The 27,968-nt window shown below is 41.4% G+C and overlaps 1 protein-coding gene across 3 annotated transcripts in view; it reads right to left on the bottom strand.

Annotated features, from left to right (window-relative positions):
* ptpn4a (protein tyrosine phosphatase non-receptor type 4a) overlaps positions 1 to 27,559 on the bottom strand; it is a 439,903-nt gene extending 412,344 nt beyond the window's left edge. For 2 of the 3 annotated variants that reach the window (XM_060827024.1, XM_060827026.1), the window contains exon 1: positions 27,079 to 27,559. In XM_060827024.1, the coding sequence (XP_060683007.1) occupies positions 27,079 to 27,091 (13 nt within the window). In that variant the 5' untranslated portion in view covers positions 27,092 to 27,559. The remainder of the gene's footprint in view (positions 1 to 27,078) is intronic. The other variant, XM_060827025.1, reaches the window with a different exon arrangement.
* Between the last annotated feature and the right edge of the window lie 409 nt (positions 27,560 to 27,968).

Here is a 27,968-nt window from a genome sequence, read left to right as displayed (position 1 = left end):
CAACCCAACCTCCACTCCCGGCACCTCCCCCTGCAACCGCAGGAAATGCAAACCTTGCGCCCACACCTCCTCCCTTACCTCTCTCCAAGGCCCCAAGGGATCCTTCCATATCCGCCACAAATTCACCTGCACCTCCACACACATCATCTATTGCATCCGCTGCACCCGATGTGGCGTCCTCTATATTGGGGAGACGGGCCGCCTACTTGCGGAACGCTTCAGGGAACACCTCTGGGACGCCCGGACCAACCGGACCAACCACCCCGTGGCTCAACACTTTAACTCTCCCTCCCACTCCACCGAAGACATGCAGGTCCTTGGACTCCTCCATCGCCAGAACATAACAACACGACGGTTGGAGGAAGAGCGCCTCATCTTCCGCCTAGGAACCCTCCAACCACAAGGGATGAACTCAAATTTCTTCAGTTTCCTCATTTCCCCTCCCGCCACCTTGTCTCAGTCTCAACCCTTGAACTCAGCACCACCTTCCTAACCTGCAATCTTCTTCCTGACCTCTCCGCCCCACCCCAGCCTATCACCCTCACCTTAACCTGCTTCCACCTATCGCATTTCCAATGCCCCTCCCCCAAGTCCCTCGTCCCTACCTTTTATCTTAGCCTGCTTAGCACACTTTCATCAATCGTGAAGGGCTCATGCCTGAAACGTCGATTCTCCTGCTCCTTGGATGCTGCCTGACCCGTTGCACTTTTCCAGCAACACATTTTCAGCTTTCGAGATCATGTCAGAGTACAGTTAAGAGTCAAGCACACCACTGTGGATCTGGAATAAACTTAGCCAGGTGAAGATTAGTGAACAAGACAATACATTCATGATTTGAAATCAGCTTGCAATTTCATGTTTTATTGAATTGATTCAAAGTCCACCATTTATCATGATGAGACTGGAACCCTGTCCCCAGAATACGGATCTGGGTTTCAAGATTACTAATCACTGAAATCAGCACTACGCTACCATCTTACTGGAGTACTGTCACCTCTTTTTATTTCAACCATTTTACTAATCAAACTGTCCAGTGATGCTATTACACACCCCTGGAGCAAGTGGAACCTGAACCAAGCCTTCTGGTCCAGGGGTTGGGATTCTACCACTGCACCACAAGAGGGTCCTAAGAGTCTCGGCTGAATGTCAGCAGCATAGGCGAGTATCGGTATAGAACCTATGACCGCAGAGTTATTTATTTTGAAAGGACTTGAATATAAAAGACAAACGGGCCTACAAGATTTTAAACCTTGGTCTCTTTCAATATTCCTGTACGCTAGAGGTGGTTGTCTCGTTCAATTGCTCTCTATTCTACAGTTTCCTCGAAAGGCAATTAGTTCAGTTGAGAGACACAGTTTCACAAGGTGCCTGGCAGGCAGAGTTTCGAGTCCTCTGCACTGCATTGGCAGGAGGGGTCTGTGATTGAGGTTCAAGTCCTCTGCACGGTACTGGGGTTCAAGTCTACTGGGTGGGTCCATTTGAGGTTCAAGCTCTCTGTGTTTAAGCGGAAGTCGAGTTCTCTATGTTTAAGTGGGGTTCAAGCCCACTTGTGAAAGTGGTCAAAGTCCCCTAGTGGCGAAATTTGAGGCTGTGTCATTCTTCTGTGGAAAGGGTGGGATTGGACTGCAGCACCATGTGGTCCGCCGTGAGGGTTTTCTCTTTTTATAGATGTAATCCAGTGAAAGGATGCAAAAAAAAACAGAACACACTAAAATAAGGCTGTACTAATACTTGGGTTGAAAAGGGAAAGTTTTGATGTAAATTGTGCTATGCTGAGTGTGTTTGATGTTTTAAAACTTTGGTTTGTTAAAATACAGGTTCAGAAAATCCTTTCAAGTAACCATTTTGCCTTGTTTGAATCAGGATCTCAATTCAGCGTGTTTTGTGCGCGATGCAATGGGGCAGATTTTGTTTTCATATTGAAATTGTACAACATTATGTCCTTTTTAAAATTATCAAACTTTCAACCTTAAGTACCTTGAGCGCAGTTTGGTTGCAATTCTATAATGCATGTTTAAAAACATTTGGGTCAGTGGTCATGCTGTAGTCAGATGAAAGTATTGTGTTAAAATATCTTTGCTGCTGCTGCTGTGTTTTTAAATTCAGAGCGTTCACAAAGAATGCATTTTGGGTTTGATGTTTTGTTAAGATTTTAGACAATATTCGAACTGGAGGTTGAGCTGATTAAATTCTGTTAAATTATTGTTATATCATCATTGGCCCACGTCATTTCACAAATTCAAAGAATATTGACCTCTACCAAACTTGCCGCTGTAATTCCGACTGTTTTTTAGATTAGATTACTTAGTGTTATACATGATTGTATGCTGTGTGTCAATAATTTGCTTAAATACTGGCTATCAGAGTCTTATGAAAGCTGGTAGTGCCATCTTGGTGGTTATCATGAAATGATAGAGGGAATGAGAATCTGTATAGGGTATAAAAGCAGGCAGGAAAAGAGTTTTGTTCTGAGCTTTGTGAAACATGAGTTTCAGCTGAGCATGACTCAGATCAGGTAAGAACATACAGTTAACAATGGAGTGCTGGAGGCAAGGGTAATGGGTTCACAAGGTTTTATTATGGAGAGCCATTTAACAATATTGGAAGCATTCAGTATGCAAGGTCAAGTAACAAGGGGAAAAGTATCCATTGTATGAATCCAGTTAACAAAGTTAAGAACATTCATTGTACAACAGTAAAGGGCTTGGTCTCTGCTATTGATACTCATTGATTGTAACTGTCACCTAAATCAATATGAATGTTGCCTTATCTGGATACTCTTCCCTGTAAAATTACTACATCATTCAGTAAGAAATTACTCTTCCAGTGAAGACCACAAACTCTTGTCTCTGTGCACATGGGCGATCATTCTCTCTCCCTCCAGGCCCAGAAGAAAGATGAAGGAGGTAAAACTACAAAGCATCTTTGAGCATTTTGCTTCAACAGGGGGGGGGGGGGGGGGGGGCGGCAATGGGAATGTGATAACACAGTGGTGAATCTATGGAATTCATTGCCACAAAAGCCTGTGGAGGGCAGGCCATTGGGTATATTTAAGATGGAGATAAATAGGTTCTTGATTGTCAAGGGATCAAGGGTTAGGGGAGAAAGCGGGAGAATGGATTGGAAAAACTCATCAACCACAATTGAATGGTGGAGCAGACTCAATGGGCTAATTTCTGCTCCCATGACTTACGGTCTTCATACCACGCTCTAACTAGGGGACAAAATGTCTGCAACACAAATTCCCAGCTCGGCCAACAGAACCACAACAACGAGCACCCGAGTTACAAATCTTCTCACAAACTTTGAGCTCTAACCATCTCATCCAAATGCTCTTAGCAATACTGCAACTTGTTTTAAAAATTAACCTATTGTTCAGAGATATTACAATAGGTGTGTCTTGAACCTAGGTCTCTTGGCCAAAGGGTAGGGACACCACAACCGCATCACAAGAGGGGCCTTAATACTGCAATTCATTTTGTATAAAATTTAACATATGTTTCCAATCAATCCATTCAGAGACTTATTACACACTCCTGGTGCAGGCAGGACTTGAACCCAGGCACTCCATCCAGGAGTAGGGACATTACCACTGCACAAGAGGGCCTACCTACTGCAACTCTTCTTTTTTAAAAAAAAGAAATTCTACAGGTTGAAATGGTTAGAAGCAAAGGAGAACCTCTCTCATTGCTTTACCCAATTCCTGTACCCACTCAACTTCTAGCACTCAGTGTAACTTAGCACTAACTGTGACTTTGAACAAAGATTCCTGAATCAATTTGCTTTTATAGTTAGTTCAGCCCCAGGCACAGAGAAATCAACTCAATGTATTTCAGATAACAGTTGTAAAGGACCACTGATTAACAATCATTTCCCCACCCCCACCCCCACTTCTGTCATGCAACTGCAGCCTTTCCTATATGAAATCCTCATCTACTTTAGCAGAGTCAACAAACAAGGGGAATGTTCTTTATTTCATCGACTAATTACTCCTGCAATGTTGCAGTGATGTGTCTCAGACTGAATTACAATTTCTTCTCTATATAAAAAAAACTCATATCAATTCAATAATATAAAATACAATTAACTACATTTCAATTAGAGCATATAGCATTTGCTTTATGATTAAATGTAAGTGGCAAATGAATTTAACTTACCACATCTGGATATCCCAATGCTTAGCAGCAATTATAAAGCAATATCAAAGGACAGTGTATTAACCCACTGTCACCCAAACTTCAGTTTCTTTTGGAAATAAACACTGACATAAACTTCTGGTTTTCCAAATCATCTGCCAACTTCCAAATACCTTGATTTCAGGTAAACTCTGAACATTTTACAACAGATAACCCTCCTTAAAGAAAGGTAATAGTTGCAATGTTGTGTATAATGCAATAAGATAGAACACGTACTTCCTAATTCATATTTTTCAATGCTTGAGGCTATGGTTACCACTGAATAAGGTATGAAACGATATAAACAATATATCCTAAAGACAAAGTGCATTTAACCCCTGCATAGCTCTGGCTCTCCTGTTTGGAATGTACACAAGCTCTAATTTAGTAAACAAAGAATGTAATTTATAAATGAAACGCAGACTATTATGGCTTGAACTGAAAATAATCTAATTTGAAAATATTGCAGAGCCAAGGTACTTTCTCTGTTAGAAACAAAGGAAATCTCTTAAAAACTGTCTTTGCCACTGGCTTATGTGAATAGTTAATATGGCTTTTTAAGATTCAGATTACTTGGGGGTGTTCCTTCAAAATCCAGAACAACAACAACTCACAGGCCCAGAATAATTGCTAAATTGGGTGAAGGCTAATTACAACAGTATTAGGCAGGAACTGGAGAATTAGATTAGGCGACCATTTGAGGGCAAATCCATAAATGATATATGTGAGTGTCTTTTAAAGACCAGTTAATCAGAGCTCAAGACCAACACGTTCTAGTGAGGGTGAAAGATAATGATGGCAAGACTTAGGAACTTTGGATGACAAGAGCTATCCAAAGATTAGTCAAAAAAAAGGAAGCATATGCAAGGTTTAGGAAACTGAAATTAAGCAAAGTTTTTGCGGAGTGTAAAGGAAGCAGGAACGAATTTAAACAAGAAATTAAGAGGGCTAGAAGGGTATATGAAGTGCCCTTGGCAAGCAGCACTGAAAAGCATCTCAAGGCATTTTATACATGCATGAAGAGGAAGAGGGAAACTAGGGAAAGGCTAGAGAAACCACCTTGCCACTCAAATGGGAAGTTTCATTTGGAGAACATATTTTAAAATATTCAGCATTTGTTTCCCACAAATATTTGAGAATTAAATCTGAACTGAAACTGCCTCTTCAATTGCTAAAGCACAGGAAACATTTTATTGTTTTCTTGCTGTTCCAGACTTTTGAAATACTTTTCCTGACACCATTCATATTTGCCAAGTATCAATTTCTTAAAGGAAAATAATTTTTGAAGTATCTGAACGGAGGCACCTGAGGGTTTGATTTTGGAACCATTGATTGCTGTTTATAATTGAATGAATTATTTAGGCAGTACAATTTAGAAGTTTATGGATTGTATAAAATTTGATAATGTCATACTAAACAGAGTAACAGACTTCAAGCATTCAAAGAATATTGAAATAGGCAGACACAATTTAGCGTGATAACCACCTTGGCAAGGAAGGAATGAGGAAGGAAATGCAAAGATACTTTCAGCAGCTAACATCTTCTCTGTAGCTTCTCCATTCCCAGGTAAAGCACGCCTTCGGACCACCGCCCACCTCTCCACAACCTGATCCAATGGATCCATCAGCTCCACTTTTCATGCTCATGACTGGGAAGTTAACGACAGTGAAAAGGAGGTTGGTACATTTTTTGTCAGTGGCTTTCCTACGGACATTAACCTACATGAGCTTTACCTTGTCTTTCAATCATTAAAGGGATAAATGATCAAGCTAACATCACAGTAGCCAGCTGGCTTTGTTGCATTTAACAGCAGAGCGGGAACAAACGCAGCAAAGAATGCTGCATTCCACGCACTGACGCACTGGTATTCTCCACCTGAAGCATTTCTGCAAAGGCGGCAGTCTTGTCAGTTTTATGAAGCATTTAACTGCCCTTATCCAAAAAATCAGATTTCTCCGAGGAGTGATGTACAAGGATAGACTGAAGTTTGTTTTCAGGTTGGACTTTACTGAAGGAGATTTTGGAGAACTGGCTCATTTCTACTCAACTTGGAGGGGATGGAGTGATTACTAAGGACTGTGGATTTAAGAACTTTACTGGTGATTTTTTTTTCCACATGGGAGGATTCTTTAAACTCTAATAACTGTAATGGACTAGTAAATGCTAGGTCCACTCAAAGACAAAGCAGGAAGTGTGTGTCCGGTCAGAGGAAGTGGGCAAGATTGTGAATGAATACTTCGCACTGGTATTCACTAATAAGGTAGACATGAACAATGGTAAGATTAGAGAGGGATATGTTGATATTCTGGGGCAAGACAATATGAAGGTGGTGCTAGTGTTGGGTGTTCTGAAAAACATTAAGGTATAGGACCCTAGGGCCCTCCTGGTAGATGAGCGCAGAAGGTTAAGTCGCCTGGGATCCATGGTGAGTTAGTAAAAAATATATACACAAATGATTTGGATAAAAATGCAGGTTGCCTGATTAGTAAGTTTGCAGACGACACAGAAATTGCTGGAGTCATGGACAGTGAAGAAGGTTATCAAGGAGTACAGCAGATTATAGATCAGTTAGAAAGTTAGGTGGAAAAGTGGCAAATGGAGTTTAATCTGGACAAGTACCAGGTGATGCATTTTGGAAGGTCAAATGCAAGAGGAAAGTATACATTAAAGGGCAGGATCCATAGCAGCATCGATATACAGGGGGTTTTGGGATCCAGGTTCGCAACTTCATGAAAATAGCAACACAAGTGATAAAGTGGTAAAGAAGGCAAGTGTCAAGCTTGCCTACAATCAGCCAGGGCATTGAATAAACAAGCTGACAAGTCATGTCGCAGCTGTGTCTGACTTCAGTTAGGGCACATTTGGAGTATTACATTCTGGTAACCATATTACAGGAAGAATGAGTTGGCTTCAGTGGGGTGTAAAAGAGATTCACCAGATATTTACCTTGGATTGGACTGTATTAGCTATAAAGGAGAAAGTAAACACTGCAAATGCTAGAAATCAGAGTCAAGCGTGTGGTGCTGGAAAAGCACAGCAGGTAAGGCAGCATCCATGGAGCAGGAGAATCAATGTTTCAGGCATAAGTTCTTCATCAGGAATCTACAATTTGGGATCTGGAGCCCAAAACTAAAGTCACGAACGCTGACCATGAACTTACTTGTATAAAACACTTCTGCTCCCCAAGAGTCCTTCAAGGCATGGAAATCTGCTCTCCTTGCCCTATGTGCAACTCCAGAACCATAGTAATGTGATTGGTCCTTGACCACCCTCTCAAATGGCCAAGAAACAGTTCAGCTTCAGTACAATTAGGAAGGGGCAACAACCAGCAATGAAAGAAACAAAATGCTGTGACAGAAATATGTTTATAGCAATGTGACAACTGATTGGAAGTAGGAAATATTCTCTTCAGCAATTATCCCATTCAACTTAGTGAATAGAAAGAAACCTAAAAACAAAACATGTAAAATTTGAACACATCAACCAAAGGAAAACTTGCTAGGGAAAAGATTCAGATTGTCGCACATATATATACAAAAATGCCTACATTACTGATTGAAATGCTCTGTACTCACTAGTTGGCAAATGCTTTTTAATTTAAAATCCAGCTTTGCATTAAAAAATACACCCTTACAGCTTACAGGACTGCTTTGCAGGGATTATTATTAGTCCCACATCAACTGCATTAAAAACTCATGATCATCTTTCATTTGAAGAAGCTGCTGATGCTTATCTCTCTTCGCTCAGCAAATAAAATCTGACAGTCCCAAAGAATGCCCACACCCAAAACACCAAGAATGCTAATAGTCTTGAATCAGAATTGCAGCAAGACTGTTTCCAATATGTATGCTAGATTTTAGGATATATGAAGCAGAACTTACATTAGGTTTATGACAGTGGACATGGAGTCCCATTTATATACTAACAGACTATAAATAGCATCAAGTATAGTACTTATATTTAACAAATGTACGATGTAGATATGTGCTGCACGTTCAACCAGCTCAGATGTTCTTTTCATTTCACAGAAATAGACATGTCACGACCAGCCATGTGATTATGATACATCTTTCAGCAAGTAAGGCTAGCCAAAGTAAGTCACAAGTGGCTGACAGTCAACTTTATGATTGGAAATAATTATTCTGGTCTCTTGGTCAGCCACAAATTTACACTTTGAACTACTTCCAAAAAATTTGAACTTCCATGAATAAAAATAGGACACCTTGTGGTAGAATCTCCCTACAATTTACGATGACCCCTTACTTTTTCATTCATAAAAGGGTAAACCAATGAGATTATAATGGAAGGTTTTTGATGCGAAGATCTTTGATCAATTGTAGACAGATTTTATTTCTCTAAAACGTGTCATTGATAAAAACACATACAAGTTGGACAAGTTTACCTTTATTTCACAGAATCAAATTTCCTACAGTGCTGAAAGGAGTCATTCGGCCAATCAAGTCTGCACTGATTCTTTGAAGAGCATCCCATGCAGACCTGTCCATCTGACTCCATCCCAGGTGTTTAACCCATCTACACTGCAAATCCTTAGTAACTAGAGAGCAATTTAGCATGGCCAATCCACCAAACCTGCACATCTTTGGACTGTGGGAGGAAATGGGAGCACTTCAAGGAAACCCACGGGGATACAGTACAAACTCCACACAGACAGTCGCCCAAGGGTGTAATCTAACCCAGGTCCCTAACACTGAGGCAACAGTGCTACTAAGTGCCACCACGCCATGCAATATCTACAATCATCAGATGAATCTTTGAACATTCATGGAGTTATAAAAGGCGTCTCTCAGTTTATTTGCCTGGAGTGCAGGTGCCATTACAAAGAATCTCTTTCACTAACCCATTTGATTCTCTGTCTTTATGGCCTAAGTTAAACATTTTCTTCTAAGAGTACAAAGTCTACTGCTCTAAGTTACAGTTCATGACCTGAGATCTGACCCACTCTTAGCACTTACTATCTTCATTCCAAGTGTACCATTAAAGGTTTAGGTAAAATTGCACTTAGCCTGCAGGACCTCAAGAAGACTATTTTTCGTGCTGCATAGAGGATTATTCACTACAACTTGAATTGTTGACATTCTTTACTTTGGTTACTTTTTTCTAATTCACTCGTGGGATTTTTTTTTCCCCCTCAGTATATGCATCCCAAATTATCTAGTCACTGCATGTTTAAGCCCTTAGTATATGGATGTAGGTTTGCTCGCTGAGCTGGAAGGTTCATTTTCAGATGTTTCAACAGTATACGAGGTAACATCTTCAGTTAGCCTCTGGACAAAGCGCTGACAATTCCCGCTTTCTATTTATGTGTTTGGGTTTCTTTGGGTTAGTGAGGTCATTTCCTGTGGCGATATACTACTGAGAGAGTGTCATGTCATTTTGTGGCTAGTTGATGTTCATGTATCCTGGTCGCTAGTTTTCTGGTAGCCCACAAACCCACCAACATACTAAAACAGCAGCTAATGAACTTGGAAGACCCAATACCGATAACAAGCAAAACTAATGGGCGGCACGGTGGCACAGTGGTTAGCACTGCTGCCTCACAGCACCAGAGACTCGGGTTCAATTCCCGACTCTGGCAACTGACTGTGTGGAGTTTGCACATTCTCCCAGTGTCTGCGTGGGTTTCCTCCGGGTGCTCCGGTTTCCTCCCACAGTCCAAAGATGTGCAAGTCAGGTGAATTGGCCATGCTAAATTGCTCGTAGTGTTAGGTAAAGGGGTAAATGTAGGGGAATGGGTGGGTTGCGCTTCGGCAGATCAGTGTGGACTTGTTGGGCCGAAGGGCCTGTTTCCACACTGTAAGTAATCTAATCTAATGTCATCTACAAAATACATTACAAGGACTGTAACAAACACTACATTGGTCAAACAGGCAGAAAACTAGCCACCAGGATACATGAACACCAACTCGCCACAAAATGACATGACCCAATCTCACTAGTATCCTTACATACAGATGAGGAAGGACACTACTTCGACTGAGACAACACATTCATCCTAAGACAAGCCAAACAGAGACAAGCACGAGAATTCCTAGAAGCATGGCATTCTAACCAGAACTCTCATCAACAAACACATTGACTTGGATCCGATTTACCACTTGAGAAAAAGAACAGGAAATGACACCAACATATTAAATGACATCAGAGGAAATGTCATCACAAACCCAAAGAAACTCAAACATATAAATAGAAAGCAGGAATCATCAGCAGTGCTTCATCTGGAGGCCCACTGAAGATGTTACCTAGAATGGTGACAAAACATCTGAAAATGAGCCTTCCAACTCAGCAAGCAAACCTACATCTAGAACCTCAACCTGAGCTACAAATCTGCTCAAACCTCACTAGCCCTTAGTATATACTTACAAATTCTGCCTGAGGATGTCACACTTGCAAATCACAAGAAACACAAAAAGGAAGTCTACTTAACTGGAAAGAAGGGAAATTCCATATTTAGGAATTGGAACCTTAGGAACTTCTGAAGCAGGTGCTCCCATCTAAGATTTTATATCTATCCATCCAAGCCCAGAACCCTACCTATAGCGAAGAGCTCTCCTGAAAACTGCCTTAATACATTTGCTCAACTCAGCCTATTTTCCTTCGACACAAACTCAAAACTTCTAGAGACTATCATGAGATTCTATTCAGAGTCACAGTGATTACAGCACGGAAACAGACCCTTAGGTCCATCTCGCCCATGCCAATCAGATATCCCAACCCAATCTAGTCCCACCTGCCAGCACCCGGGCCATATCCCTCCAAACTCTTCCTATTCATATACCCATCAAATGCATTTAAAATATTGTAATTGTACTAGCCTCCACCACTTCCTCTGGCAGCCCATTCCATACATGTAACACCCTATGTGAAAAAGTTGCCTCTTAGGTACTTTTTATATCTTTTCCCTCACACCCTAAACCTATGCCCTCTAGTTCTGGACTCCCCCACCCCAGGAAAAAGACTTTGTCTATTTATCCCATCCATGCCCCTCATGATTGTATAAACCTCTACAAGGTCACCCCTCAGTCTCCAATGCTCTAGGAAAAACAGCTCTAGCCTATTCAACCTCTCCCCATGGCTCAAATCCTCTAAACTCTGGCAACATCTTTGTAAATCTTTTCTGAACCCTTTCAAGTTTCACAACATCTTTCCGATAGGAATGAGATCAGAACTGCACGCAATATTCCAACAGTGGCCGAATCAATGTCCTGTTCAGCTGCAACATGACCTCCCAACTCTTATATTCAATACTCTGACCAATAAAGAAAAGCATACCAAACACCTTCTTCATTATCCTATCTACATACGACTCTACTTTCAAGGAGCTATGAACCTGCACTCCCAAGGACCTTACCATTAAGTGTATAAGTCCTGTGAAGGTTTGCTTTCCCAAAATGCAGTACGTCACATTTATCTGAATTAAACTCCATCTGCCACTTCTCAGCCCATTGGCCTATCTGATCAAGACCCGGTTGTAATCTGAGATAGCCTTCTTCGCTGTCCACTACACCTCTCCCTATGGCTCACGGTGGCACAGTGGTTAGCACTGCTGCCTCACAGCGCCAGAGACCCGGGTTCAATTCCCGCCTGAGGTGACTGACTGTGTGGAGTTTGCACATTCTCCCCATGTCTGCGTGGGTTTCCTCCCACAGTCCAAAGGCGGAGGTGAATTGGCCATGCTAAATTGCCCGTAGTGGGTAAACGTAGGGGTATGGGTGGGTTGCGCTTCAGCGGGTCGACATGGACTTGTTGGGCCAAAGGGCCTGTTTCCACACTAAGTAATCTAATCTAATCTAACCTAACTTCCAATTTCTGCAAACTTTTACCTCTTATGCTCACATCCAAATGATTTACATAAATGACGAATAACAGTGGAGCCAGCACTGATCCTTTTGGCACTTCACTGGGCGCAGGTCTCCCCCAGTCTGAAAAACAACCCTCCACCACCACCTTCTGTCTTCTACCTTTGAGCCAGTTCTGTATCCAAATGGTTTTCATCTGATAATTATGTCCTGTACCATCACTTTTAGCCCAATCACTTGTCTTTAACTGGTCCTACATACTCCAGCCCTTTCCAAATCCTTTCAGACCCACTTGTCAGTTTTCCTGAGGCAAAAATATAAATAAAATGCTAAAGAATCAGTGGTAAAGTGGTAGTTTCCCTACCCTTTGTACTAAGAGATCCAGGTTTACGTCCCACCTATTCCAGCTATGTGTAATAATACTTCTGAACAGGAAAATAAGTTAAAGAAACTCAGGTCTGACAGCATCTGCGGAGAGAGAAAAACAGAGTTAACGTTATGAGTTCAATATAGCTTTTGTACTGAAATGTTAACTCTGTTTTCTCTCTACCTTTGCTGTCAGATCTGCTGAGTTGCTTCAGCACTTTTTATTTTTGATTCATAATTCCAGCATCTGCAGTACTCTGCTTTTGTTTTATGAAAAAAAAAGTTATGAACTGCCTTGGGCTGTTGCTTTATTTTCAAAGGCACAACAGAATAAACTATGGTTATGGACAATCATTGACTTCAGAAAGAGATGAGGAGTACATGCCCCCACCTCCCTCAACAGAATTGAGGTGGAGAGGGTGGACAGCGTCAAGTTCCTACGAGTGATAACAGAGAACCTGTCGTCTTGGACTTCCCACATAGACATGATGGTCAAGGCAGCACAACAACACCTCATCTTCCTTAGCTGGCTCAAAAAATTCAGAATGTCCATAAGGACCTTCACCAGCTTTTACAAATGCGCCGCTAAAAGTATGCTGTCCGCATACATAACAGCCTGGTACAGAAACTGCTTTGACCAGGATCATAAGAAACCACAGAAGGTGTGCGCACAGTCCACACCATCACAGATGCCAACCTTTCATCCTTGGACTCCACTTACACAGCTCCTTACCGCGGAAAGGCTGCCAACAAAGAGCCATCCTGATATTCTCCTACAACTACTTCCATCAGGCAGAAGATTCAAAAGCTTGAACTCATCTACCAGCGTGTTCAGAAGTAGCTTCTTCCCAACATCATTAGCCTGATGAATGGACTCTTCAACTTCAAGTAATGCTGATCTTCCTAATGTTGATCTTGCTTAGCAAACCCCCTGTGCCCTATATGCCTCTAAGTTTTTCACTGTACTTAGGTACACATGATAATAAATGGATCAAATCAAAGCCAACTTTACTGAATCTCTGAGGCATAATTTACCAAAAAAATACAGTTGAGAAGCTAGAAAGCATGGAAATAGAAATATTAACTCAAAGCAATGAAAAATTATTTTTTGAAGTTAGAATATTTAATATAAATTATCACATAATAAGCATTATCAAAATATCAATTAGTTAAAAGTAGAGAGGTCACTTGGAGGATAATGGATCTATAGAATAATTACAAGTCTGGAATTGTTATAAGTTTGAGAAGTTCACAGCAGTCATGTGATGAGTTCAACACATTCACTGTTGCCAGTCATCAACCATGAATCACTTAAACCTAGTGAGTAAATCACATTCATTCAAATCGGTGTGAATGAGATTATATAACTGACATGAAACTTCCAGATCAATGGCATATATCTGCCCTGTCACAGTTGAGCTATTTATTTTCTTGAACAAACAGCTATGGAAGTTGAGTCCAACAGATTCTCAGATGACAGTGTTATAATGGTGAAGGAGAATCTTGTGGAAGCTAACATTCTCCCTCGATATGATTGTACAATTCTGTAATTAGCATTGATTCAAGGAGTGAGAACACAGTTGGATCAGATGGTCATAGAGATATATAGTGCAGAAACAGATCCATTCAGTCCAATTTTCCATATCGACCAGGTCTCCTAAACTAAACTAGTCCCATGTGCCTGTATTTGGCCCATATCCCTCTTAACCTTTCCTATTCATATATACATGTCCAAATACCTTTCAAATGTAACCATACCTGCAACTACCACGTCCTCTGGCAGCTCAGTCCATATACAGGGGAACCTCGATTATCCGACCGAGATGGGCAGACACTATTTTGTTCGGATAATCGATTATTCAGTTAATCGATTCAATGCCTTTCCTCTGGGGCTTGAAGTTTTTAATGTCTACTCCCCGTTCAGGAAACTGCAGCAGCAAACCGCGTGCGAGACCCCGCCCCCAACATCTGCCAGGACCTTGACCAACCCGCACCTGACACTGCCGCCATCATGGACCCCGTCCAACCCCCACCTCCCCCCCCAAAACTCTGTCCAGTACAGCCACCCAACCCAGTCAAACACCACCCCTCCGTCCCCCAAATCCTGTCCATCCCTGTCCCCTCTCCGGTACAGTTGGACTGTACACCAACAATAAGACAGGTGCTGCTGCTGCACACACAACATTTTACTGCAACTTTTTGACAGGTTCCACCTCTGCCCTGTACAGGACAATGTTGGAGAGATTATCTGGGGAAGGGCACACCCCTCTGTAGAACTCCAGGGAAAGTGTGGGGAGAGAGGGTGGGAAGTCAGTCATTTGCATACCGTGCCTGTTTCATCACTGTAAGCAAAAGATGCAATCACTGTTGGAAACACATCTTTGATGTAATGTTTCTATCGGGACTTAGAGATCTCCTTCGGACAATCCAATTTTAAGATAATTATTATTTGGATAATCGAGGTTCCCCTGTATGTACCACCCTCTATTCTCAGGTCCCTTTTAAAACCTTCTCCCCTCACCATAAAACTATGCTCTCTAGTTTTGAATTTCCCTAGTCTGTGGAAAACACCATTGCTGTTCACTTTATCTATGCCCCTCATGATTTTATAAACCTCGATCAAATCACCCCACAACTTCCTACACACTCCAAGGAAAATGTTCTAGCCTATCCTTTATTGGTCAGAGTATTGAATATAGGAGTTGGGAGGTCACATTACGGCTGCACAGGACATTGGTTTGGCCGCTTTTGGAATATTACACACAATTCTCATCTCCTATCAGAAGGATGTTGTGAAACATGAAAGAGTTCAGAAAAGATTTACAAGGATGTTGCCAGGATTGAAGGATTTGATCTATAAGGAGGCTGAATAGGTTGCGCCTGTTTTCCCTGGAGCGGAGGCAGAGGGGTGACCTTTATCAAGGTTTATAAAATCATTTTTATCAAGGTTTATGTTTTATCCTAGGATAAATAGATAGGATAAATAGACAAAGTCTTTTCTCTGGGGTGGGGGAATCCAGAACTAGAGGGCATAGGTTTAGGGTGAGAGGGAAAAGGAACAGAAGGAACCTAAGGGGCAACTCTTTCACACAGAGGGTGTAGCATGTATGGACTGAGCTGCCAGAGGAAGTGAAGGAGGCTGGTACAATTGCAATATTGTATTTGGATAGGTATGTGAATAGGAAGGGTTTAGAGGGATATGGGCAAAGTGGTGGCAAATGGGACTAGATTAAGTTAGGACATCTGGTCAGCATGGACAAGTTGGACCAAAGAGTCTGTTCCTATGCTTATAATGCAAGCCCTCCAGTCCAGATGGTAGTCTAAAATGTTCACGTACATTGGAACATTTGTCGTACAGAAACAAAATCCATTTGAGTTCTTTCAATGGTGATAATTACCGTAACTGGCATCGTGAAAAATCAACCCTTTCACTGGTGCTTCACTTATAAAGTTACAGATCCATCGACTACTTATTTCCCCATCCTTGTTTCTTTTGAAGAAATTAAATACATGATTGCACATGAAACATTCCATCATAATCAGGCTTCAACATTAAATTTTCCTTAAAACAATAGTGTGTATAAAGCCTGCAGAAGGGATTAAGAGTTGGTTGTGAAACAGCCACAAAAGAGGCACATACAATCTAATTGCAAAATAGACTCATTAGCATACTAAAGATGAAAAATCATTATGTCTGAAATATTTCCACACTATCTGAAATGCTCTGGGTTAGATAATACTTTGAGAAGTAATGTTTCTTTAAAAATTACAATGTAGTCAGTAAAATGGCATCATTGTTTTCTAATGGGAAATAACTTTTGGTCATGCCAAAAACACAACACATTCAATCTCAACCTTCAAGGGAACACAGATAAATGCGCAAAAGAAAAGAAGAGATCACACTCTAAACTACCAGAACTATAATCCAACATTTACTAAGGCCTCAATCACCTGCCCATACGGGAACTTGGTCTCAAATTTGATTGATAACATTCCTTAAATTTGTATAGACTTTAACTTATTAAAAGATATTGTTTAAAAGTAGTGAGTCTAGCTATACACAAAATAAATGCAGAAAGTATCTTTATATATTCTTACTTCACACTCAAAATACATGAAAAAGCTCATTGCAAAAGCGTTCATTATAGCTAGAGTATACTTTACATTTGGTTATCAAAACAAAATATATTTGACTAAGTTGCCTACCAATAGAGAAATGATGCACATTAAGGTTGGATCTCTTATCAGTGGGGTAAAGGTATACGGGCAAATAACACTAGAAAAGATCTACCCAGTGAGTCAATTAACAGTTACATTTAAAACTGGTTCAAAACTAAAATACCTTCTGCACTCAAATAAATTAGTATGGAGTGATGACAACTTGTGATCAGCCCTTTAAGTTAACTTTAAATCAGTCAGTTTAAGATGGGTGCACTGACATTTTGACTCAAGTGTCAGCTCAAAATGGTTGAGTAGAGACTGCCCACCATTTCATTTAGCTGGCAATGTTGCCTGAAATCCTTTTTGAAGTCAAACTGTTTGAACAAGCTATAACACCTCGGATTGGTGGGACTTGAACTTGGACTTGGACATTTTGGCTCTGAGCTGGGATCATTTTGAAATATTTTTTTTAAATCTGCAGCACCCATATAATAAATGCAAATGAACTTTACTTTGTTCAGAAGGGGTGGAATAACCAATAGGTTATCCTTTCATTAAAAAGGCCCAGAGCCAATGGTGCAATTCTCCTGCTAAATTGCAATTTGTCACCACCCCATCCCTTCTTCATTCTACCAACTGCATTTGATAATATCAGAACTGAAAGGATTGCACTTCGTTTTGTGATACCACACCAATTCCACTAACAAATATGCAACAAAATTATCTTAAGCTACAGTTACAGTTAGTTCCTTTTACGTCACACCAATTTATTAGTGACGAATCTGATGTGGCTTACAGTGGTAAACCTCCCACTGAATTCCATTTAACTACACAAACAAATTTGGATAACTCTCAATTCAGGAACTGATCTCCAGCATCTATCCAATATGAACCTTCTTGAAGTCACTTTGCATAAGAAGGATGTTGCAAAACTTGAAACAGTTCAGAAAGATTTACAAGGATGTTGCCAAGGTTGGACAGTTTGAGCAATCAAGAGGGGCTGAATAGACTTGGGCTATTTTTATTGGAGGGTCAGGACTGAGAGGTGACCTTATAGAGGTTTAAAAGTTCAGGAAGCGCATGGATAGGGTAAACAGACAAGGTCTTTTCCCTGGGGTATGGACATCTAAAACTAGAGGTTTAAGGTGAGGGGGAAACATTTAAAAGGGATCTAAGGGACAACTTCCTCATGCAAAGGATGGTGCATATATGGAATGAGGCGCTACAAGAAGTGATAGAGGTTGGTACAATTACAACCTTTAAAAGGCATCTGGATAGGTTTATGAATAGGAAGGGTTCAGACAGATATCGGCCAAGTGCCGGCAAATAGGACTAGATTTATCAAGGATATGATTGGCATGGATGAGTTGGACCAAAGGCTCTGTTTCTGTGCTGTACCTTTCTATGACTCAAAGCTTCAGAAAGAATTCAAACTTATCAATGTAATGTAAAAAATACAAGTAATGCATCGTTGAATATGACAGGATGTATCCTGTAAGGCAAGCTTCTTTGGCAGTGAAAATATAATTAAAGGCTGCATGCCTTGTACACCTCAGCTCACCTGAAATTTTATCTGTACCCCATCCCACCTTTTTACCTATTCTCTATGGCCTTGCTGACCAACACTATCCCTCACTGTTTCATAATTAGAGTTCCCCTCATTGATTAAATTCCTTCACGGTCTGACCTGGCCTTTTTTCCAATCTCCTTCAGAAACTGCTCCTCTGGTTATGTCCCCTTATGCTTTTACTTTTTTGTCCTATCATTGGCAATCATAGTTTCAAACATCTCTGGAATTGTCCAGGCTCTGGAATTCTCTACCTTGGCTTGTCTTTGTTTATCGCCATCCTTTCCTCCTTTAAAGACCTACCCTATAGCCATAATTTTAATCAAGTTTTTAGTCATAACTCTCAATTTCTCCTTTGGGATTTTTTTTCTATATTAAGAGCATTATATATGCAAATTACTGTTGTTCTTTGATATTGTTCAGCTTTAAAGAGCCAGAACGTCATCCAGTATTCTGACCAATGTTTCTACAACATGAGACAACAAAATAAGTGGTCATCATTTCACTTGTGTTAGGGAGGTGCTTTTACTTACCATCAGTCACTTCATAAGTTGTTGAAACACAGTTGCAAACGAATGCTATTGAAAAGGCAGAGAAAGAAGCTTTCCTGCGACTCTTTTCAACAATTTAGGAAAGGATGGGATATATAGATTGTCTTCGATCTCAGAATTGAATCAATCCTTACTCCATAAAAGGGCCCTTTAACCTTCTATCCCGATCAATTATTTTCTCCTGTTCTGATGTCAACATCTAATCTAGGAAATAACACATTGTAGATGCAAACTCCCAAAATATGGTACCAACTTCTCATTAAGTGAGCTCAGGGCTTTTTAAAGTTCATATATCATAACCTCAGACCTAAACAGTTTCATCAAAAGCAAAATACTACCCAACTGATTGGTCCCACTTGTCAGTTTAAAAGCTGTAATCAGATGTCCCATGCAAAAAAAAAAATCTAACCTTCTTTAGTCAAAGTTTGGGAGAAGATTTGTATCTTGGGTGCTCGTTGTGGTTCTGTTCGCCGAGCTGGGAATGTGTGTTGCAGACGTTTCGTCCCCTGTCTAGGTGACATCCTCAGTACTTGGGAGCCTCCTGTGAAGCACTTCTGTGATGTTTCCTCCGGCATTTGTAGTGATTTGTACCTGCCGCTTTCGGTTGTCAGTTCCAGCTGTCCGCTGCAGTGGCCAGTATATTGGGTCCAGATCGATGTGCTTATTGCAACACAAATTCCCAGCTCGGCGAACAGAACCACTTCTTTAGTCACCTTAATGGTTAAGATTTTTAATTCAGTCTCATACAGCCTTTTCTTTTCAGGAACAGTGAAAACAGTGTTCCAAGTGTGATTCAACCATTTAACCATTCCTGATGAAGGGCTCTGGCCCGAAATGTCGAATTTCCTGTTCCTTGGATGCTGTGCTTTAACCAGCAACACATTTTCAGCTCAACCATTTAAATATTTTGTGTTTGTCTCTTTGAACTGCTTTTTCATAGAAAATACTTAGTCGGCATTTTCTGACCTACCAAATTTGTGCATGTAATTATTTGATGTTTTGTTTTCAAAACTTCAATGTATTTATTAATTAAAATTAAAAAACCTGTAAATTAAATCATTCTTTTCAGAATACTCTTGTTTTCCAAGACAAATATGCATTCACAAACTTAAATTCTTAACTTTTCATGAAAATTATAAATATAGTTTGCAATATTTATACTTCCCAAGATTTATAATATATCGACAATTCTTTGTAGTAGACCTGTCACTGCCAACTAATTACAAGTCATTAATAACTACACTTTATTTCTTGGCTATACCTCTCACTCCCTAAACTACAATTTAATTGACTGCTACTACAAATAAATGAAGGCCTTTGTAAAAGGAACCACATTGAACTCGGTATAGAAAAATTCTGATAACCAAAATATTTTGCAGCTAGTACAATTCAGATTTTTTATTCATGATGTATTGAGGAATTATGGAGAGTGGGGAAGAAAGTGGAGTTGAGGCTATGATGAGATTAACCTTGGTCATACTGTATGACAGAGCAGGTTCGAGAGACTGAATTGCCTACTGCGAGTTCTTAAGTTCCAACACAATATTAAAGCTATTTCTCTCCAAATTTACTCAAACTAAAAATCCAACTCAGAAAGCTCATGAGAGTTACCACAATCAATTGTTATTAAATGGTTTCTTCCTCTCAATAATTGGTGAATGACTAACAATATTTTTAAACTAACAGCCCACCTTAACTCCACCCACTAAGACAATTGGATTACAATCATTTTTAGTATATAACAGTTCTAAGTGTTTCATTGTTCAACAGTAAATTGCCAACTTGGCTCACCGCTTTGAAAATGCAAGTTTCTCAATGGAATAAAAGCTGAATGAACAATAATGTTTAAAGCTTCCTGTTTATATTCACCCTCAACTTGAAAAATATCTGAAATCACACTCATGTTGCTACCTATGACTGCAGCATGAAACTCCATTCCCATTCATACCACCCAAAATGACATGAATTGTGGATAAAGTTCAGCACTGAAGTAGTGTCTTCGGCTTCAAAATAGACCGGAAAGAAAGAGCTAAAATCTAAGCACTGCATTCACAGTATTTGGTGCACATTTCCAACATTAACACCTATCATTGCATGCATTACATGGAGTGATTTCTGAACTGTGTATGTTTATTACAGTGTGTCTGCACTCCTCAGCAGGTAGCATTTGTCTTTGGGTCAGAAGATTGAAGGTTAAAGTGATGCCGCATCATTGGAGGTAAGATCGTTCATAAGTAACATCAAACCAAAGCTATGTCTACTTCCTTGAGGATATGAAAGATCCCAATGGCACCACTGTAAACAAAGGCAGAAGGAACCATCTCCAGTGCTCTACCAATAGCAATCAACGAAAACAGGTTTATCCATAGCAACATTGCGGTTTCAATTGGCTATGCTTCTAGTCACAGCTATGACTAGAATGCAAGCATTCTCCTTCATTGGTTGAAAAGCAATTTAGTATGCCCTAAAGTCATGAGAAACATTGTATTAATGCAAACGTAATTCCTCTTAATCTCTCTCTCACATCATCTTTCTTCCATAAGACCATGGGCATTTATCTGTTCTCAAAACGTTATTCTGCAGCTAATAGGAAGATACAAAATGCCAGCATGTCAAAGTTCAATTTTTTTTCTCTCCTTTGGTAGTGAGCATTGTCACCTTCTACAGAACACCATTTTTACCCTTTAAACATTTCTATTCCTTCCCAAAGGACACACTGGGGGTGAACTGTTAAAAGCTTATGAAAACCTGGATCAAAAGCTTCAATAAAACTAAAAAGGAATTAATATGAAGCCCTCCTTCAAATGGAGTAGTGAAAGTTCACATCATTAACTCAATCTTTTATATCCTTTGCAAACCTTCAGACTTGCTTCTTACAATCCAAAGTAAAGTTCTAAAACTCATCAAGGAAAAGGATTGGTGCTGGGGAAGAGGAGCCCCAGTAAAATGAAAGCACTCAAATTTTGTTTAAATTATGTGACTTGAGTTTAGTCGCAAGCTTTTCACCTGTACCAAACTTAAAATCCTGACTTCCATAAAGTTTGCTGAGGGAGAATGGCAATTTATGCAGTTAAGTTATTATCCCATACAAGTTAGAACTAGATCAAAACAGATTCTGCAAAGACTTTAGACAGAGAATAGAATTGCATCCCACCAGTTCCCACCACAGTACAACCAGGTAAAAGTTGTGAAACTGCCATCCAAAAGTTCCAAAAATTCTTTTTCATATTCACATTTTCCCTCTGCTTTCATCAGACCAGTCACCAATTTTTACTTTCTCGATTCTGTTTCCTGTTTCACTTTAGTGTCTCATAAAAAGTCTTGCATAGCCTAAGAAAACTTGACATGCCTATGAAGAGCAAAAACCAGGAATGACAAAATATACACAACTGAACTTGCATTTGCTTCGCAGACTTTTGCAATATCATGATAAATTCACACTAACCATTCTGATCTTGGGAGCAGACTACAAAAGTAAGTTCCAACATTGCTTCTCCCACCTCACTTTTGATTATCTCCCTCAATTCAAATCATTTGAATTTGAAGAATTAGAATTAGAATCCCTACAGTGTGGAAACAGGACCCTCGACCCAACAAGTCCACACCTCCCCCCCCCCTCCAAAGAGTATCCCATCCAGACCCATTACCCTACCTTTCCCCTGACTAATGGACCTAACATTCCTGAACACTGCAGACAATTTAGCATGGCCAATTCACTTAACCTGCACATCTTTGGACAGTCTGAGGAAACCGGAACACCTGGAGAAAACCCATGCAGGCACAGGGAGAATGTGTAAACTCCACACAGACAGTAGCCCGAGGCTGGAATCGAACCTGGGTCCCAGTGCTAACCACTGAGCAACTGGGCTGCCCATTTGAAAGGAGGAAGATGAGTGAACAAGGTTCAGAAAAGATTTACCAGGATGTTGCCAGGAATGGAGCATTGGAGATATGAAAATAGACTGGAGTGGCTGGGACCTTTTTCACTGAAGCATAGGAGGTTGACGTTTATAAAATCAGGAGGGGCACAAGGTGAATGACATGGGTCTTTAGCCTAAGGTGAAGGACCTCAAAATTAGGTGAGTTTTTTTAAAGGTGGGAGGAGAAAGTTTCAAAAAGGACACAAAGGGCAACTTTGTTTTACAGAGGTAAAAACAATGACTGCAGATGCTGGAAACCAGATTCTGAATCAGTGGTGCTGGAAGAGCACAGCAGTTCAGGCAGCATCCAACGAGCAGCGAAATCGACGTTTCGGGCAAAAGTCCTTTCCTGATGAAGGGCTTTTGCCCGAAACGTCGATTTCGCAATTCGTTGGATGCTGCCTGAACTGCTGTGCTCTTCCAGCACCACTGATCCAGAATTTGTTTTACAGAGTGGTTCATGCATGGAATGAACTGCCAGAGAAAATGGTGGATGCAAGTACATTGTAATGTTTGAAAGACATTAGACAAGTTCACAAATAGGAAAGATTGGTGGGATATGAAGAAAGTGAGGACTGCAGATGCTGGAGAGTCAGAGTCAAAAAGTGTGGTGCTGTAAAAGCACAGCAGGTCAGGCAATTTCCGAGGAGCAGGAGAGTCAGTGTTTCAGGTATAATCCTTCATCAGGAATGTGAAAGGGGCTGAGAGATAAAGAAGGGGTTGGAGGTGGGAGGTAGGGTGCATGGTGATAAGTACATGCAGGTGGGAGGTAATTGTGATAGGTCAGTGGGGAGAATGAAGCAGATAAGTAGGAAGAAAGTTGGACAGGTAGGACAGGTCAAGAGGGCAGCGCTAAGTTGGAGGGTTGGAATCTGGGATTGGGGGGTGGAATTTGAAAACTGGTGAAGTCAATGTTGATGCTGTGTGATTGTAGAGTCTTGAGGTGGAAGATAAGGTGTTCTTCCTCCAGGTGGTAGGTTTGATTTGGAGGTGAAAGTGGCCCCGGATTTGCATGTGTGTGGGAATGTGAGTGAGATTGAAGTGGCTGGCCACAGGGCTGGGGAGTTGTTTGGTAGGTGCAGATTTGAGATGTTCCCTTAAGTGCTATGCAAGTTGCCGTCCTGTCTCCCTGACGTATAGGAGACCATATCAAGAGCATAGGATGCAGATGAGGTGGGTGGATGTACTGGAAAATCTCCACCACACGCCCACACCTGCTCCTTCACCTCTGTCCAATACCCCGAACAATAATTTCAAATCCAGACGAGATTTTCCTACACATCCACCCACCTCATCTACTGCATCCATTGCTCTTGATGTGGTATCCTCCACATCGGGGAGACAGGACAGCAACTTGCGGAGCAATTCAGCTCTGGTCTGTACGCACCTCACAACTCCACCACCCTGTGGCCAACCACTTCAACTCCCCCAAGGACATGCAAGTCCTAAGCCTCTTCCACTGACGAATCAAAGCCACCCATCAATTGGAGGAAGAGCACCTTACCTTCTGCCTCGGGACCCTACAACCAGACAGCACCACAATTGACTTCACTAGTTTCCAAATTTCCCCTTCCTCCAGCTCACTTCAGATCCAACTCTCTGACTCGGTACTACCACTTGACCTGTCATATCTGTCCACCTTCCACTCCACCCTCCCCCACCAACCAATCACAATTAGCTCCTGTCTGCACCCACCTCTCACCATCCCACCTTCAATTTATTTCTCAGCCTCCTTCCCTCCCCACATTCCTGATGAAAGGTTTTTGCCCGAAATATCGACTCTCCTGCTCCTTGAATGCTGCCTGACCTGCTGTGTTTTGATTTTGGAGCGATATGGGTCAAGCACAGGCAGGTGGGACTGGTTGGACGAAAAAGTCTATTTCCATGCTGTATGATTCTATAAACTGTGACTTCGGAATTTCTGTAAGCGCATTGAGCCACACCACAGACAGTATGAAAGTAAAATTCAAGTCTGAAACTCGTACCCTTATTAAAATAAGCAAATGACATTTTGTTTTAAAATCAGGATGCAGAAATGTGTTGTAGTCTAATCAGAGGCCTCAAGGTCAACAGTAAATGAATCAATCTGTCCTGCAAAAATGAACACAAAGTAAACAAGAAATATTAGAACCATTAGTGCTCTGCAATCTTCCTAGCCACCTACTTTCCTGTTCATTTCAATACCATTATAAAAGATCCTAGCAGTTCCATCGTGGGCCAAGTTTTGTTCATCTCTATTTCAGATTAAATACTGCTTGTCTTGATATTTCCTTTATCTCTGGTCCCTCACTAGTGTTCAAAAAAATATTAAAATCCACAGCACTTTTGCCTGTAGGTTAGCTCTACCCTTCAATCACAAAAAGGATATTATTATTATTTTCCTCAAGTTTTAACCTTAATTTCTCCCTTTCCACTTATATCCACAGTCATCTCGCTGTTCCATTCAGACACACTATCTTTCATTCATGCACTTCTGACTGCCCATGACTCTCCTCAGCTTCAGTCCTTTAAAGGCTGCAGCTCCTCTGAAATCTCTGACCTAATCATACATCTATACTTTATTACTTATTTCCCCCTTCAAATTCTGACTACAGCTTCTGAAACAATTGAGGTAGACTACTCTGTACAATTTCTCAGAACAGATGGTCTGGAACCAATCAGGGAACAGCTATTTTAGACCTAATATGATTGATTAATGAGCTCAAAATAAAAGATAGTTTTGGTAAGATTCAATGCAGCATGGTAGAATTTGGCTTTAGGGTGAGGAATTTGGTTCTTCAATTAGTATCAAAACTTAAAGGCAGTCACAAGGGTATAAAATAGTAGCTAGCTAAACTGGAATGGGACTATAGTTAAAATGTTAAAGCAGAAGAATATATTCAGTTATTTTATAATTGTCAACAATATATATTGACTTGTAAAAGAAATGCATGATGAACAGCGGTGCACAGGTGAGGGAATTACGAGTAACATCAAATTGAAAGAAAAGATGTACAAAACTGCAAAGATTAGTTGATAGCCTGTTCAAGGGCTTAAGCCAGTGGTCTTTTGGACAAGTATATGGATGTACATGGAATAGCGTAGGTTAGATGGGCTTCAGATTGGTATTTAAGGAGAAGGAGAATCGATGTTTCAGGCATAAGCTTATGCCCGAAACGTCAATTCTCCTTCTCCTTTGATGCTGCCTGACCTGCTGCGCTTTTTCAGCAACACATTTTTAATCTCTGATCCCCAGCATCTGCAGTCCTCACTTCCTTCAGATTGCTATGACAGGTCAGCGCATCAGAGGGCTGAAGGGCCTGTACTGCGCTGTAATGTTCTATGTTCTATTGCAAATATAACCTGGTTCACGTGTTTCTTTCTGGAGTTTTTCCTCTCCCAAACATTCCTGCTTGTACTATAAACTGGCTCCCCCTTGGAATTGCACAAAGCAACATCCATCCTGTTACTCGCTCTGGCTCGGGTAGCGTTTTCCACTCTGTATTAGCAATTTCTGCTGATACCTCTCACTCTCATTCATACATTTCCAATCACTTCCCTCCCTAATAATCCCACTGCTACTATCGGAGCTACACTGTCAACTACAGCTTGTCATTTACACTGTCCTTAAGGCGTTTATAGATTTAAAATCGTTGAAATTTTCTCATTCTTGCTCCACACACTATCGACTTCACTGCAGCAGCTTCTCCACTGTTATAGACACGACATGTAAGCTTTTGTGTTCATCAATTGCAGAATCATTGCTGCACATTTTTGGCTTCAAATGATGTTCAATTAGCTCATACATTCAGTTACAGGTTTGTCTAATTGTTTCAACAAACCATTTACACAGCCTTCGTTCCCACTGTCAATGTCACAAAACACCAACACACTCATTCATACCTATACAGTTGCTTTCCTGTATGTTACATGTTCAGTAGCACACTGCAGTTTCTAACTGCACCAACACCCCCCCCCCCTTTGTTGGTGGCAAAGTGTCACTCATATTTCATTTCGTATTTTCCTCTCCATTTTCACACATTAGGAAAACTGTATTTCGACAGGAGTTTCCTCACGCCCCCAAAAATATCATAACGTATGGTATCCTCCACTGCACCATTATCCCTGCTGTGAATAGTATCAACATGATCTCATTCACTGATTTTGCATTCAAGTCTTCAGTTCTCTCCCTGGACATGCAACACTGCAACATGTTCAATAGTACACACGTTCTGAACATGTGCAATAACACACGACTTTTTTTCAAATGAGCAGGCATAATTCCCACACTGCATCATTAACCCTTTACAGTGGCTGCAATGCAAACTATTTCTCCCTATTCATGCATTTATTGCAAAAGACGTCTCAGCTGGTCGATAACTCATTCATGTTGTGTGTGTCTCTCTCTTTCCCAAAGCAAGTATGCAATTACACTGCCAACAAAGGTTGCACAGTTATTTGCACTCCCTCCAGCAACTGAGAGAACCCCCAACAACCACCCCCTCCCCCCAGCCGCCGCCAGTGATCGCTCTCTCCCCTAACCTCGGGTTGGCATGACTGCGCCGCTCGCGCTCCCCCCACCGCCGCCTCGAGCTTCCCGGAGCCGTTGGGCTGACGAGGAGCCGCCACGCCGCTCCCGTCCGGATACCTGGTTGATTTCTCTCCCACTCTCCGTCCGTTCTTCCTCCCGACTCCCTCTCACTTTCACATCATGGCTCCCGCTCCTGGTAGTCAGTCGGTCGGTGGGAAGAAAAAGTGGTGGTGGTGGTGGGAAGAGGGTGGGGTGGGAGTTGGGGGAAACGGGAGGGGGCGGGGAGGGAGGATGGTTTGGGGAGTCACGGGGAAGGGGCGCAGCACACACGGACGTAATCAAGGGTCGTTCCGTCTCTCTCTCTACTCGGGTTGAACTCGCTGTCGATTCTCAGCCTCAACGATTTAAACGCCACTCAGTGCGAGGCTCCAGCCAAAATAATTTCTGCCCGTCCTCTTGCTCTCGCCGAGCGCAGGCGCGCACCCTCTCCAGCTCGAGCCGTCCCAGCGCCAGAGCGTATGCGCGCTCCGGGCACAACCGTTCCCGTCCCACTCGCGAGGCGCATGCGTGCGAGGGACTCAGCAAACGGCCGAAGTAGAGCGCATGCGCATCAGCTACTGTCCTCCGGTCACATTGAAAGCCAACGGTGAGGTCCTCAGTGGAGAGGGTCTTCGTTCCCCACTCGGGGGCTTCCTGTGAGCACGTGGTCTTCATTAGCAACCACTTGGTGGCCATTTTCAACTTGTCTCGTTTCCAATCGGCATATTCTGTACTTTAGTTCAGTCATAGGTTTGTGGACGTCGATGACTGGGAATCTGAGTATTGATTGCGTCATGCCTACTTGTTCTTGAGAATGTGGTTACTCGAACTGCCAGCAATCCGTTCACTGTGGGTAGCCCCA

The sequence above is a fragment of the Hemiscyllium ocellatum genome, chromosome 7, assembly GCF_020745735.1.
Source record: "Hemiscyllium ocellatum isolate sHemOce1 chromosome 7, sHemOce1.pat.X.cur, whole genome shotgun sequence".
NCBI lineage: Eukaryota > Metazoa > Chordata > Chondrichthyes > Orectolobiformes > Hemiscylliidae > Hemiscyllium > Hemiscyllium ocellatum.
The sequence above is the reverse complement of the archived record's forward strand: the minus strand, read 5'-3'. Positions and strand labels throughout refer to the sequence as shown.